The sequence below is a fragment of the Eucyclogobius newberryi genome, unplaced genomic scaffold (genome assembly GCF_026437365.1).
Source record: "Eucyclogobius newberryi isolate DKJ021-1_F unplaced genomic scaffold, fEucNew1.0.hap1 SCAF_12, whole genome shotgun sequence".
Taxonomy (NCBI): Eukaryota; Metazoa; Chordata; class Actinopteri; order Gobiiformes; family Gobiidae; genus Eucyclogobius; species Eucyclogobius newberryi.
The window spans coordinates 4,144,646-4,160,488 of record NW_027315746.1 but is presented as its reverse complement, the minus strand read 5'-3'; the positions used below and the strand labels follow the sequence as shown (position 1 = coordinate 4,160,488).

At 44.1% G+C, this 15,843-nt stretch overlaps 1 protein-coding gene across 1 annotated transcript; it reads right to left on the bottom strand.

The window, feature by feature from the left end:
• Window positions 1-211: 211 nt before the first annotated feature.
• LOC140355936 (NACHT, LRR and PYD domains-containing protein 3-like) lies at window positions 212-15,506 on the bottom strand. Its single transcript, XM_072440593.1, has 10 exons — window positions 15,454-15,506; window positions 15,285-15,368; window positions 13,057-13,111; window positions 12,763-12,952; window positions 5,759-7,526; window positions 5,277-5,444; window positions 4,582-4,749; window positions 4,345-4,515; window positions 4,077-4,123; window positions 212-921 (listed from the first exon to the last, which is right to left on the bottom strand). Exons 1-10 carry the CDS (start codon window positions 15,504-15,506, stop codon window positions 335-337), a joined length of 3,291 nt encoding a protein of 1,096 aa, XP_072296694.1. The 3' UTR covers window positions 212-334.
• Window positions 15,507-15,843: the final 337 nt, after the last annotated feature.

The following is a 15,843-nucleotide window of genomic DNA, read 5'->3' as shown; positions in this document are numbered from 1 at the left end:
ATTTATTAAACATGAAGCAAAACATTTCATCACAAATGTTCAGGGAGTAAATACCATTTTGTCCTGGGACTTTTGAAAACATAAAACTATAATAATAATAATAATAAAATGTTTGAGAATGAGTGACAGTTTCTGACTCCATGAGAGTTTAGTCAGATTTGACAAATTCCTTTTTGAAGCGTTTCAATGTAAAACAGAAATAATTGTTTGATTCGTCGAACACTAAAATAATCTCGACAAAATAATATGAATAATAAAATGCTCATTGAAGTTAAATGTTTTTTCTAAATGTGTTTGTGTTTGGGGTGAGACCAGACTAACAGGACCTGAAGTGTCAGTCCTCCAGGGGGCGCTGTGTCCTCGGCTCCACCAGAGACACTGAACTGTTTAACCTCAGTCTAAACCCAGGAAACAGAGGCTCAGTGAAGGAGGAGCTGAAGGTGTGGAGGTGGGACAGTTCTCCACCAGAGAGGACCTGATAGAAGGACAGAGCTCCAGCCTCAGAGTCCAGGAATACGCCCACTCTGGAGGTGTATGAAGGAAACTGATTTGAAAGCGCATATTTTCTCAAACTTGACATAAACTCAGGTCTTTCTTTCTCATTGTGCATAAAATAATATTTTCCTCTCTGGATCCTCAGACTCCAGGACTGATCATTGAGTCCAAACTCACACTTCTCACTCTTTCCTCTCCGTCTGATTCCTCTGTAACTCACTGCTACATCAACCTCCCCCCAGCACTGCACCTCCCAGTAACAGCGCCCCCTCAGGCCGGAGGAGGCCAGGACCTGCCACCAGTGTGTGAACCTGTCCTCATGATCTGGAACTTGTTCTGACTCAGAGAGTTCCACAGTCCGTTTGTCCTCAGACAGATGGAGTCTTCTGTTTGCCGTGTTTGGATCCAGAGTGAGCTCACAGTGATCTGAAACACAAAGACACATTTAAAATGTGATGATTTAAACAGGTTAGTGAGAGTAAATATGAAGTGTGAAAGTCCTGTTTCTTCTCAAAGGTAAATCAATGATAATGAGGTGGTTGGAGGCTCAGCTCATGTGTGATCAGCTTCAACATGTTTAGTTTGGCTCAAAACCTCATCAGTGTTTTGAACTGGGACGTTCAGTTTGTGCGGCTCCAGATCCAATACTGATCTTTAATGTTTGTTCTTTACGATACCGATCTGATACCGATCTGATACCGATCTGATCTTTTTATATTTCATGTTTTGATCTTGAGCCTTTATAAAACATGAAGAACACAAAGCTGAATTTGGCTCCAGTTTAATTCCATGACGACAGTTTCAATATGAATATTGCAGAATAGTGTTTTAAAGTGGTCCACAGCTTCAGAGCATCACACTCACTGTGACAGACACATTGATGGATTGATGCAGGTCAAATGAGATGTGCATTTATATATTTGTGAATAAATCATTGGTGGACGACCTAAACTGTGCTTTCTTCACCTGTGAATGTGGATGTTTTTCAGACGTTCCACATTCTGCTTTGGAGCCTCTCAAAATCCACATTTATTCAAAGACAGATTTGTTCTCATCAATTCTCATTTATAAACATGAACGTTGAGATGACATGATTGACAGTTTAAAAGTGGGCGTGGTGTTCAGGGGAGATGTCCGTGGACACAGTGTGGATATTTGCTCCAACTAAAAGACTCTTTAGGCCCTTTTTACTTTAGTTTTTAGACTTGTTTTAGACCGGAGCGCCAAGGCACACGCATTTCCCGAGTCCTCACGGAGCGAGACGAGCCGGTCGTGACACACGGCTGTAAAAACACAAGATTCTATCAAGTCAAAGTACAGCACATTTACTATGTTGTGGAGACACCAGATTGTTGAACTTTAGCCTTCTTCTTTCACCAATAAGTGACTTTTGACTCCTTTGACTCGTCTACTGCCTCTTAAGTCTCTCACACATGGATTGTAGAAGAACAAGCAACATTTTTAACTGGAACAAGAAAATATGAGCACATTTCTCCTATTTTAGCTTCACTCCACTGGCTGCCCGTCCATTTTAGGATTCATTTTAAAACTCTTTTATTTACTTTTAAAGCCTTAAATGGTCCTGCCCCTCCTGACCTCTCCGAGCTGCTACACCCCTACACTCCCAGCCGTTCCCTCAGGTCAGCTGACCAGCTCCTGGCAGTGCCACGGGCTAAAGGTCAGAGGTGAACGAGCCTTTGCAGTGGCAGCTCCAGTGGAACAAAGTGCCACTCCCCATAAGAAAAGCCTCTTTTGAAATCGCTTCTAAAAACATCTGTTTTCTCTGGCTTTTAACTCCATGTAGTGTGTTGATTGTATGTTTTATATGTGTTGGGAGGGCAGCACCTTTTTATTTATTTTATTTTGTTTATTTTTATTCCATTGATTTTAGTGTGTTTGTTTGATTTAATTTTCTATTTGATTTTGTTTTTATATCTTATTTTATTACTTTTATCCTATTTATGCCTCTGTAGTCTTTTACCTGCTGTGAAGCACTTTGGAACCCTCTGGTTGTGTAAATCGTGCTGTATAAATAAAGTGGATTGGGTTGGATTGGAAAATACACAACTTTATTGATTTAGGATCAGATTTTGCTCCAACTAAAAGACTCTTTAGGCCCTTTTTACTTTAGTTTTTAAGACTTGTTTTAGACTGAAGCGCCAAGGCACACGCATTTCCCGAGTCCTCACGGAGCGCTTTAATTCATATTAAATGATATATTAATATATCTTGAGTAACAGTTAATATGTAAAACGCAGCCTAATTGTGTCTCAGACATAAACATATCAGTGTTTATTTGTGTCTGATACAATATGTCTTTGTGTCTTACATTCAATTAAAAAAGTCAAAGGTCCAAACGTGACTGTGTCATATTAAATAATGATTGAGACACGTCAATATCTCTTTGTGATATGAATCCATTATTATTTGTAGAAAGGATGAACAAAAACAAGTCAAAGACATTTCTTACATTAATACATGACATGTCCTCTGAGTGCGCCATCTAGTGGTGAAATCAGCCTTATTCAAAAGTGACTCCTACTTATTTATTTCTTCTTTATTTTCAGCTTTAATTGGCATGAAAACACAATAAACAGTAATAAACGTGTAGTTTTGAAGAGAAAAAGAGCATAGATCATGTGACGTCTGCAGAGCTGAGCCGATGGTGCCCAGGCACATTGTACTCACAGCTCCTCAGTGTTTCTGCTGCTCTGGACTTCAGCCTTAACATTAGCAGTGACCGCTGCGTGTGGACCACGTGAGGACCATATGCACTTGTATGGAGCCCATCTAGTCACAGGTTCTGATCCCATACTCAAACATACATGTGTCTGTGTGACGGGGGAAAGGGTGGAGTCTGTGGGAGCTGTGGTGGAGGAGGACCAGGGCATCAGGAGTAACTCAACAATGTGGGCTCAGGAGTAACCGCAGCAACAGCCTCCTCTCACTGCCACCAAGAACACAACCTTTTAAGACATCGTTTGTCCCGTCTGCCGTGTCCAGGGCCCAAGCCTTCAGGGGCTTTTTCATCTTATATATGTTGTTTTATCATTGTTCATCGTTTGATGTTGCACCGAATCACCAAAGCAAGTTCCTATTTTGTGAATTATGTTCATTGACAATAAACCTTTTCTGATTCTAATTCTGATTCTGACTTCTTCTTTTGCATTTACCCCTTGACTACAGATGCCACAAACTGCAGCACAAACAGACGGGCAAAGTGTGAGCGGCGGCCGAGGCGTCGGAGCAGGACAATATGTTTCCAAGTCCAATTCATGACGACAGACGAGTACGAGAGCGAAAGCTCAGGATAAAGAAGACGCCATCATAAATCTGTCTTATAATAATAAGGTATTATCATATTTACCTGTAAGATTAGGAGAATAAAGATGAATGTAAAGATCGCCCTAGTTCAAATGTAAAGTTGGACAGTTCCTCCAGTGAAACAGTTTCAGTCTGATGTTTGTGGAAGTTGCTGCTTGTCAAACCTCTAAATGTGTCGATAAGTTCAAATAAAAACATCAGATCTACAGCTGTGAGTCTTCTACATGTGAAGTTGTACCAAATAAAATTCTACTCACATTTTCTAGGACCTGGAACCATCCAGCGCTTTCCAGAAGGATCCAACCTGGAAAACACAAGTCTAGTTTAGACCAGAACGTGGACCAACCCTGAACCAGGACCCACACCTGACAGACTGTAGTGGGCAGTGTGGTCTTACCTGACAGACTGTAGGGGGCAGTGTGGTCTCACCTGACAGACTGTAGGGGGCAGTGTGGTCTCACCTGACAGACTGTAGGGGGCAGTGTGTTCTCACCTGACAGACTGTAGGGGGCAGTGCGGTCTCACCTGACAGACTGTAGGGGGCAGTGTGGATCGTCCCGTAGAGCGGTCAGTCTCTCTGCTGAGGGTCCTGGATGGTTGTAGCTCAGGTTTAACTCTGTTAGATGGCAGTGGGTGGAGCTTAGAGCTGAGGCCAGATAGGCCCCGCCCCTTTCTGAGACCAGACATCCAGACAGCCTAAAGACACACAGCATTACACTCATGTGGAAACAAGGGGCAGAGTGCATGATGGGAGTGTCTCACCTGAGAGTCTCCAGTCTGCAGGGGGCGCTCTTCAGTCCATCACACAGCAGCTCCACTCCTGAGTCCTGGAGGTCATTTTGACTCAGGTCGAGGTGTGTGAGACTGGAGGAGCTGAGGACTGAGGCCAGAGGACCACAGCTGAGAGAGGACAGGCCACAAGTACTCAATCTGGGGACAATACATTGTTATTTATTATGCCCCGAAATAGTAAAAAATAGTATTGCAGTAGTACACAAACTTTGTAACAAAAAATAACTTTAAATGCAAGTTATTCAGACGAATAGAATAGAAATGTAAATAGACTAATAAAAAACAAACACTGAAAGAGCAAAGTGTAGCTGATCTAACCTGAGAGTCTCCAGTCTGCAGGGGGTGCTCTTCAGTCCATCACACAGCAGCTCCACTCCTGAGTCCTGGAGGTCATTTTGACTCAGGTCGAAGTGTGTGAGACTGGAAGAGCTGAGGACTGAGGCCAGAGGACCACAGCTGAGAGAGGACAGGCCACAAGTACTCAATCTGGGGAAAATACATTTTTATTTATTATGCCCCGAAATAGTCATTGCAGTAATAGTATTGAAGCAGTACACAAACTTAAAAATAACTTTAAATGCAAGTTATTATGATGAATAGAATAGAAATGTCAATAGACTAATAGACAAACAAACACTGGAAGAGCAAAGTGTAGTTGATCCAACCTGAGAGTCTCCAGTCTGCAGGGGGCGCTCTTCAGTCCATCACACAGCAGCTCCACTCCTGAGTCCTGGAGGTCATTTTGACTCAGGTCGAGGTGTGTGAGACTGGAGGAGCTGAGGACTGAGGCCAGAGGACCACAGATGCTGTTTGTCAGGTTACAGCCGGACAGACTGAGGACGGAGAGGGAGATTAGAGCGCACTCACACCTGATCGTGAACAAAGTGTCAACTATGAGGTCCGTTTGGCCGATGTCAGTCTTATTTGTGCTTCAGTGATGCTGCTGGAGGAAGTGGACCTTATGAAAGTCTGTGTGTAGTTGAACTTTAGGATTATATGGCCTCGAGGACATGTTTATGTACCAGTGTTTTCACATTTTAGCTGCTTTTGTTGGACACATTACCCTGGAATGTTCTGCCATTTGGATTTAGGGTAGACTTAGAGTTGAGAGTGTTAACCACTCTGCCACAGTGTAGTTTGTACTCACATGGCTTTGGTGGAGGCCTTGATAACCGGCAGCAGATTCAGCAGAGCCTTCTCTGAGGGACAGTATTTCCTCAGGTCAAACTCCTCCAGGTCTGAGTCGGTGGATAGTAAGAGAAAGGCCAAGGCTGACCACTGAGCAAGAGAAAGTTCATCTGCCTTCAGGCGTCCTTCTCTCAGGGTGTTTTGGATATCCTGCACCAGACTGTGGTCGTTCAGCTCGTTCAGACAGTGGAACAGGTTCAGGCTTTTCTCTGTAGACAGACCCTCATCATTGAGCTTCTGTTTAAGGTATTTTACTGTCTCTTGATTGGTCTGAGAGCCACTTCCTTTGTGAGTCAGCAGACCCTGCAGCAGCCTCTGATTGGTCGGCAGAGACAGGCCCAGGAGGAAGCGCAGGAACAGGTCCAGGTGTCCGTTTGGACTCTTAAAGGCCTGGTCCACAGCAGAGCTAAAGAAGGCTTCTTCAGAAGAGTTTGATGGGGACAGCAGGTTCTCTCCAGAGCTGAAGAAGGTCTGATGGACGTGAAGAGCAGCCAGAAACTCCTGCACACTCAGATGGATGAAGCAGTAGACCTTATCCTGGTACAGCCCTGGCTCCTCTCTAAAGACCTGTGTGAACACTCCGGAGTACACTGAGGCCGCTGCAGCATCCAGCCCACACTCGCTCAGGTCACAATCGTAGAAGATCAGGTTTCCTTTCTGCAGCTGCTCAAAGGCCACTTTTCCCAGAGACTGCACCATCTCCCTGGTCTCTGGAGTCCAGTGAAGGTCTGTCCCTGATCCCTGGTGATACTTGATGTTCTTTACTTTGGCCTGCACCACCAGGAAATGGACGTACATCTGTGTGAGAGTCCGGGGCAGCTCTGGTTCCTCTGTTTGTTCCAGAAGCTTCTGTATAACTGTGGAGAGGATCCAGCAGAAGACCGGGATGTGACACATGATGTGGAGGCTGCGGATGCTCCTGATGTGGGAGAGAACAAGTGTGACCTGCCGCTCGTCTCTGAACCTCTTCCTGAAGTACTCCTCCTTCTGCGGGTCGGCGAACCCTCGCACCTCTGTCACCATGGAGATGCACAACTCAGGGATCTGATTGGCCGCTGCGGGGCGCGTGGTTATCCAAAGGCGAGCGGAGGGAAGCAGGCTCCCCCTGATCAGGTTTACCAGCAGCACGTCCACTGAGACGGACTCTGTGGGGTCGCTCAGGACCCTGGTTTGGCTGAAGTCCAGAGGAAGTCTGCACTCGTCCAGACCGTCAAAGATGAAGAGCACCTGGAGCTGTTGGAAGCTGCAGAGAGCGTTGGATGGACTGAAGAAGTGGTGCAGCAGCTCCACCAGGCTGACCTGTGTGTCTCTGAGCACATTGAGCTCTCTGAAAGTGAACGGGAACAGCAGCTGGAGCTCCTGGTTGGTCCTACCTTCAGCCCAGTCCAGACTGAACTTCTGAGTCAGCACTGTTTTCCCCACGCCGGCCACGCCCTTCGTCAGCACGACTCTGATTGGTCCCTTTGTCTGTGCTCTCATTGGTTCTTCTCTGATTGGGAGTTTAAACATGTCTTCACACTTGATGGCGGTCTCTGCAGAGGCCGGTTTCCTGGTCTCGATGTGTCTGACCTCATGTAGCTCTGTGGCCTCTCCCTCTGTGATGTACAGCTCTGTGAAGATCTGCTTCAGTTCAGAGGAGTTTCCTTCTTTAGCAATGCCCTCACACACACGGCTGAACTTCTGTACCAGACCAGTCTTCACTTCTCCCTGAACCTTAGAACACAGACCTGTAAAAAGAGAAATCTGCATCAGACGTGTAACTGGACACACTGGGTTCAGTTAGAGCAGAGAGAGCTCTGGAGATTTTATGAAATTCAACCCGCTGTTACGGCCCCCGTCCTCCCTGTTGTGTGTTTGACTGTAATGTTTCCTTCCCAACACGGCTGTAACAAGGGACAAGTTGGTTTCCTTTTTCTACTTCCTGATTCCTCTGGTTGATGGGCCAATCCACAGTCTTCACCTGAAGCCACTCCCAGTATTTAAAGACACGTGTTGCAGCTGCACAAGGCCATTTGTCTTCTCGTTCATCAGGGCTGTGGTGGTAGTGCCTGACTTTGTGTTTTGAGACATTTTTAGTTTGTTTGTTTGTTTGTTATGTGTCTCCTTTTAAGTTGTCACTTTGATTCTGTTCATGGGCCTTTGTTTTGTTTGTCCTGTGACTCGTACCTTTTAGAGACACTTAACTTGTTTTCTTAGTCGTGTCTGTGTTTGTTCATTTACCTTTGTGTTCCTGTTTATTGAACAAACTTTATTTCACCATTGAACATCTTGGTTTTGTTACTTCTTTTACCCTCGCAGTTATAACACGCACACTTTGAAACAGCAGAAACATTTGAATCCAGATAAGAGAGCTCTGGTCAAGTCCTTTTCAGCCAATAGCAGCTGTAGCTAATCACCTGACACTTAATGCTGATATGCAAGTATAATTTAGGTAATAGAATAGACTTACAATAGACTAGTTCAGTCAGTAAAAAGCAATGTTCTCGCTGGGCTGAGGTTGAAGGATGTCGGTGGGACAAACCGTACTAGCGCCGTAGGCAGCGCGAGCAAAAAGTACTACGGCGCTTGTGATCTTAATATCCTATTATGATCACTATTTTCATACCTGAATATTGCCTATAGGTTCTCGGTCAATTGAAATTTACGTTCGTGAATTGTCACTATCCCGTTTTTGTGTGTCTGTGTGTGAGAAAACAGGTCCATCACTTTCACCCACGACTACCACAGACGCTCTCGCAGAACAGGAGCCAAATAAACATTTGGGACCAGAATGGAAGTCGTCTGTTATCGAGTGTAACTTTCTTAACTATATGATTGCGTTATATAAAAAACTCGCAGTATGTTTTTGGCATGGCGCCCCGCCATGATAAAGCCCCTCAGCGAGAACACTGAAAAAGGTGTGTAGATTTGTGCTTTAGCATCAAATCTTCTTCCTTGTGCCTATGTAACATAGTTGATATGAGCGCGTTAAATCCCAGCATATTAAGGCGCACTGCCATCTTCTGGTACCTGTTTGTACCTACACTTGTACCTGTACTGATATCGCGAGAACTCTCTCGAGCTCTCCTCACTGTAATGGAGGACTCAAGACGAGATAACATGTCCATGAATTGGAGTGGATAAAATGTGTAATTCATTCATGTGTAGTCATTGTACAGCTAAACTAGTAATTGTATGAGTGTTGTATTTATCTTATTTTTACCGTCTTCTGCTGACGTAAACTCGCAGTATATATGATTTGACTGTGTTTTTCTAACGAGCTAGTTAGCGGCTAACAAACCGCTGTCTCCGCAGACGACAGAGAACATGGTGAATGTCCACTGAAAAGCCAATTCACTCTTGTTTTATCTTGTGCAGGTATGTAAATGTGTGGGAAATGTTTTATGTTGAAATGTTGTTTTTGATGTCGATGATGTTGATTTGAGGGTGTTTCACTCACACACAAAAGAAAAGAAAAAAATGACAGACAAATTGCATTAAGATATTTTCAATTGATTAGAAATAAAATTATTGCATTATACGATCACGAAAGCTACATTAACAATGGGTCATATTACATATTGTAATGTAGGACTGACTCACTGTAATGGAGGACTCGAGACAAGATGACAGAGCACATGGTGAATGTCCACTGAAAAGCCAATGCACGACTCTTGTTTTATCTTGTGCAGATAATAAACTGCTGTCAGACCAAACCAGCCGCCTCCGTGAGTCATTGAAATAAACGAGAAGGCAAAATACACCGGTCACACCTGTACCTAAAAACCTGGAGCATCTGAACTGAATGATTTTCACCCAATAACACTTACCTTCATTTGATGTAAGAGTATGGAGCAAACTGTGAGTAAAAACATCATGTCGTCTATATCCAACTGTTTGGACATCTAACAGTTTGCATATGAAAGTCAGAAGTACAGAAGATGCAGCCATCACTCTATAAAACACCTTAGCAAAGCACCTTCAGGCCCCTGACCATTATGCTAGAATCCTCTTTGTGGACTTTACATCAGCTTTCAGCTCTCTGCGTGTACATATTTGACTGAACAGGCTCATGGACCTCGGTGTTAATGGAGGCATTATCAAATGGGCCAGAGACTTTTTGTCCAATCGTTCCAAAGAGATATTTATCCTACTCTGGGTAGGCCCTGCCCACTGGGCGGGACCTCCTAATGAAAAGGTGTTATTGGTTTCAACAGAAACTAAACCTTTTTGTTTTCTATCAAACTAGCGTCTTTGTTTATTATCAGTCCTTTAATGGACTATCAGCCTTCTATTGTCGCTGGCTCACTCTCTTTCTCTTCCCTGAGGACCTGATTAGTATCAGAATGCTCTGGGCGTCGACCTCTCCAGGGATTCAAGATTCCAATACAAACAACAGGAAAGTTGAATCTTAAAACTTGTTCCTATTTAATGATGGTGTTTTTTTTTTAAAACAAAAATAGCCTCTTTAACTCAAACCATCTTTTCTCCTGCTCAGAATCTTCTCCTCACTGTCTTTGATAAAGTGGTTTGTGTCTTTAAGATGAAGATGCACGGCGCTCTGTGGTCCTGAACTCCAGTGTCTTCTGTGCTGATAAAGCCTCTTGTGAAGTGGCTGTTTAGTCTCACTATGTAACGCTCTTCACAGTTTTTTTTACTGCATTGGACAGAATATTCTATCCAATGCAGTGCACAGAAGACAGGCCAAACGTCTCGTTTTTTCCAGATGATTACAATTGAATCTTTTTCTACAATGGAACACTCCAGGACGAATGAGGAATAACACCAACAACAAGTTATTACTTGTGGTGAGTTCTTTTATGTAACAACTCATAATTTATACGTTGCATTTAGTGATGCAGACCTAAACCTACGTTCAGGTTCAAGTCCGGATTCAAATCCAGAGGTTTAGGTTTAGGTCCGGACTCATTAGGTTCGGACCTAAACCATGCCATATTTGCATAATGTTATAACAGCATAACACAAGCTACTTGGCTTAATTATGTTGAAGACACTTGAACAAGGACGACTATCAAACACAAGGCTTAACTGCAGATTGAAATAAACTCAACTTGTCTGGTTTATTCACAGTTTTTAACAGAAGTTACAACTTACAAATCACAAGCTACTAGCTACTAGCTAGCTGCTAAACTATAGCTTAACTAACAGTTAACACACATTCATGTGTTTTACTTGAGGAACAAGAGCATGTTGAGTATTGTTGACAGGGTCAGTCTGGGTCAAGGGTCAAAGCAGCTGTTTCATCTGATACAATGTTTTGCCTTTAGACACATTTCCATCTTTAATGTTACAGATCCATTGGCATCAAAAGTCAGGTAAAAACCTTCAAACAGACAAAACACCAGTGTAAATAATTAAATAACAGTGTAAAATAACAGAGTTATAAAAACTAGTATAAAAGTCAACTTGAATCACTATAAAGCATCAACTTAGCAGTATCAAAAGTAGAATATGAAAATATTTTACACAACACATCAAAATAATACATCATATTAGCAGCATTAAACACCAGACCAGATTTAACAACTGTAGAATACAAATACAAAATATAAACTCCAATTAATGAATGCAGCAATTAAGCAATATTACTTTGACTTTCCTTTGTATTTACTTAATGCCAAATACATCTCACCACAACATAACACTTAAGTTATTTCATTCATATTTACACAAAGCCCAAAGCACAACCCAGACAAGACCAAGCTGACCCCGCCCCTTTAACCATCACAACATCGCACGCGGCGGCCACAGCTTAAACAGTTCAGATAAAGCCAGCGATCTCACCGGCTTCACTTCAATGTTCACATGTGGACACACGGTTCTGCAGCTCGACACGTACCAGGCGCTCCCGTCTCTCGCATCTTTAAACTTATTTCACCGGCTTTAACTTCTGCCCGGAAGACGCGTGCGTCACTAATTAGGGTCCGTGTGCGCTATTGACGGCGGCGCATGGCAGTGTTTACGTCCAGCGCAAATTTCGCGATCAATGGAAGGTTTAAGATGGTCTAGATTCTAGAATGAAAAGGATATAGTATGTGAGTGCTATATTTTTTTATGAGTCCAGAACCGAATCACCGGGGTTTTTACAAGTCCAGATCCGGTCCGTTGTAGCGGTACACATCCCTAGATACATTATGAAATGTTGAGTGTGACATGTAGATCGTGTTTATTTCTAATTGTTTTGATGAAACCAAAGGTAAATAGTTTTCATATTCGTATTACAACAGAAGAATGGTGCATTTGGAGCTCCGCCCCTCTGGTCACCTGACTGTCCAACACACAGAGGGTCCTGAAGCCTCTGGTGGACTGTTCGGCTGCTCCGCCGTGACAAAACCTAATATCTAAAGCTAGTTTGTCTCACGACACGTGCTGCTTTCAGGTGAGTAAAGTCCCCGCTCTGAGGGATTATAGACACTTCAAACACCACAGGGACTAGAACAGTGTTTGATTTAGGTTAGCTCCACTTTAAAGGAGCTTTAACTGTGAGGGGCTGCCACACTCTGTTGTAGCTGGACCCAAGACCCTCACACCTTCACAGAGTTCTTAAGCCACGTTTGGACTGGCCCCGGCCCCTCAGACCGGTTTAGAGTTCTTTGGAACGGTTTGCTCCATGCTCAGGGCGCTGAGCAGCAGACGTTACACAAATATAAGAAATACAAAATCTAATCTAAAACCTGAATTATACCTTTGACAAGATGTTTAAAGGCTCGAAATAACAAATGAGCTGAAAACCAAGTGCAAAAGCCACTCTCAGTACTTGGGTACTCAGCCCCCAAAATGTTTGACTTCAGTGCAAAGCCTCTACGCAGAGTGCCGTGCTGCAACAAACAGAAAACAGATGTTGCTTTGCTAGCTTTGTGTTGCTAACGTGCTTTGCTAGCTTTGTGTTCCTAACATGCTCTTCTAGCTTTGTGTTGCTAAGGCTCCACATATAAGTTAGCATCAGTGTAAACGTGGCTTTACTGTTCTGCAGACGCTGGAGCAGCTGCTCCTGGTCCATCCTCCTCAGGAAGTCCAGGGTGATGGTCAGAACCGCCTCTCTGCTCGACTCCTCCTCCTCACTCTCAGAGCATTCTGGGTAATCTGAGGCTAGGAGCCTGTGGAGCCTCTGCAGCTGCTGTTTGACATAATCCAGGACCTGCTCCTCCAGACGCTGAAACACAGAGAACACAGAGGAGCAGGTCAGGCCCTGGGATCCACTCTGCAGGTGGAATCTCCTCTAAATGTTTCTGACCATGTGACGCTTTTGGTACAAACCTTGAAAACAGAGTCCAGGTCACAGTCTCCTCTGGGGCCCTCTGCGCTCTCCTCTCTGTGGGACAAACAAACCAATGATACAACATTACACTCTGTCCACTGCAGAACATCAGAGCCAACAAACCCCCGACGGGAGCAACAGGAGCGACGGGAGCGACAGGTGTTGAGAAAAACGTCTTTAAAGAAACAGGATTTGGAGAAGGTTCTTCTGGGACTTACTCTGAATCTGGTCCTGGTTCTTTAAACACTGGAGGTTCATGTCTGGAGCGGTCACTCTTTAAGGACAGGTGGCTCTGTCTGGACCTGGAAACATCAGCTCAGTCACAGAATAAACTGCAGAAGGTTCTAACCATCCAGTCCATACACCAGAGCTTCTCAAACTGTTTCTGCTGCGATCCCTTTAGGGGATTGTTAGTGAGAGCCCGGGACTGTGTGTCTGACACTCGGACCTGCAGTGTGGGGGCGCCCCAGGGCACTGTCCTCGCGCTCTTTCTCTTCACCTTCTACACTGCAGACTTCAGACACGACACGGACAGCTGTGTCCTGCAGAAGTTCTCTGACCACTCTGCCATCATCGGACTCATCACGGACGACGATGATGCGGAGTACAGAGGACTGGAGCAGGACTTTGTGGACTGGTGTCAGCGGAACCACCTCCTCATCAACGCGGGGAAGACCAAGGAGATGGTGGTGGACTTCCGCAGACGCCACGCCCCCCTCACCAGTGAACATCCAGGGACGGGACATTGAGAGAGTGGACTCATACAAGTACCTGGTGTTCATCTGAACCACAAACTGGACTGGACTCATAACACAGACTGTACAGGAAGAGCCAGAGTCGGCTCTACCTCCTGAGGAGACTCAGGTCTTTTGGAGTGACAGGGCCACTCCTGAAGACCTTCTACGACTCTGTGGTGGTATCAGCTCCTGTAGGTGTGGTCTGCTGGAGCAGCAGCATCACAGAGAGGGAGAGGAAGAAGCTGGACAAAGTCATCAAGAAGTCCAGCTCCGTCCTGGGCTGTGCTCTGGACTCGGTGCAGGAGGTGGGGGACAGAAGGGTCCTGGCTAAACTCACATCTATGCTGGACCATGAGCAGGACACTCTGTCCACTCTGGAGAGAAGCTTCAGTGCCTGATCCACCCTCGCTGTGTGAAGGAGACGTGCTAGCCCTGAACACGTGCAATACTGACTTAACCATGTGCAATACCGTCATATTCATAAGATAAGATAAGATATTCCTTTATTGTCCCACATGGGGAAATTTCATTGGTGCAACGCAGGAAGATACAGAGGTAGATCCACAAGAACAGATCACTTGTGCAATTACTGTCATACTCACACGTAATTAATGTCATTCATGTGCATATAACTGATGTAAATAAGAGTGTTTACTTTACCATTATTATTAGTATTATTTGTCTTATTATTATTATATTTTATCTTTATTTTCTTCTCTCCATTCCCTATTAAGATATGAGAGGAGTTTTGTTAATAAGAGTTTTTGTTTTTGTACATAAGAGTTCTTCTATTAAGAGTGTTTTTTAAACTTCCTATAAGTTATCTGTCCTTTCCCCCTGTATCTACTGCGTTGTAACACCAACATTTCCCCATGTGTGGACAATAAAGTTATATCTTATCTTATCTTGTTCACGCCCCCCACAGCCTCCAGAAATATAAACTCATCAAATAAAACACATGCACTTTTACTATAAATGCCTCAATTAAAGGCGTAATGGACGATTTTTTGGCCCAAATCTGAGTCTCATTTCCTCGTGGCGTGGACGGCCGATTAGTCCTGCCACGTATCAATCATAAAACGCACCTACTGCTCACCTGCAGCCTCTTTCTGGCTCGTCTCCAGGACAGCAGCACGTTTCACTGTGTCTAAGCGCATGGATCTATCATAATATAGTTCCCTCTGTGTACAGGACAACATTAAGACAGAGAAAGACAGTTTGAGCTCAGAAGAGACGGAAATCTACGGAGACGAGAGACGCGATGTGATCCGTCGCGCTAATAAACAAAGGCACGTGTTGCAACGAGGCTTTGATGTGCCTCCGCAGGGGATGAGTGCACATGCGAAAAATCCTCCTTTATTCCTTTGACCTTAAATACACAGCAATAATGAGAGTTTGACATAAATTACATTCATTTTTAGTAAAAGTGTCACTCTCTCTTATGGTTATAGGAACTCTGAACTGCACATGAGAAGGTTCTGGGGTCTTACTCTGAATCTGGTCCTGGTTCTTTAAACGCTGGAGGTGGATCTTTAGAGCGGTCACTCTTTAAGGACAGATTCCTGGGTCTGGACCTGTAAAACACAGTCACAGCTGTTGTTAAAGCTGCTGCTGCTTCACTGAACTGTAACTGTCTAAAGTGTGAAGAGTCAGACTCACGGTGGATCAGTGCTGCCCCCTGGAGGCGGCTCCTTCACAGAGTCACTCATCATGGACCTGAGGAAAAGCACAGGAAACAGTGACTGAGACTGAGCTCACTTTACTCACACTAAAGTTTCCTTTATTCATGGGAAACACAGTGGTCACATATAGAAATAAGTCATTTAAATACAACGTAAAGTGCCTTTCATCTGGCTGTTTGTGTCACATTAAATGTACTTTATGAGTCAGAAAGTTTGATGTGATAAAGCTGCTCTCTAGAGTCACAGTGAGTCATTTGTGAATAAATGACTTGTTTGACCTCATCAATAATCATCAAATCTAGAATAAATTGACTCTGATGAGGATCATTCCGTCTCAATGGATTTAAACGCTCTAATATATTTGGAG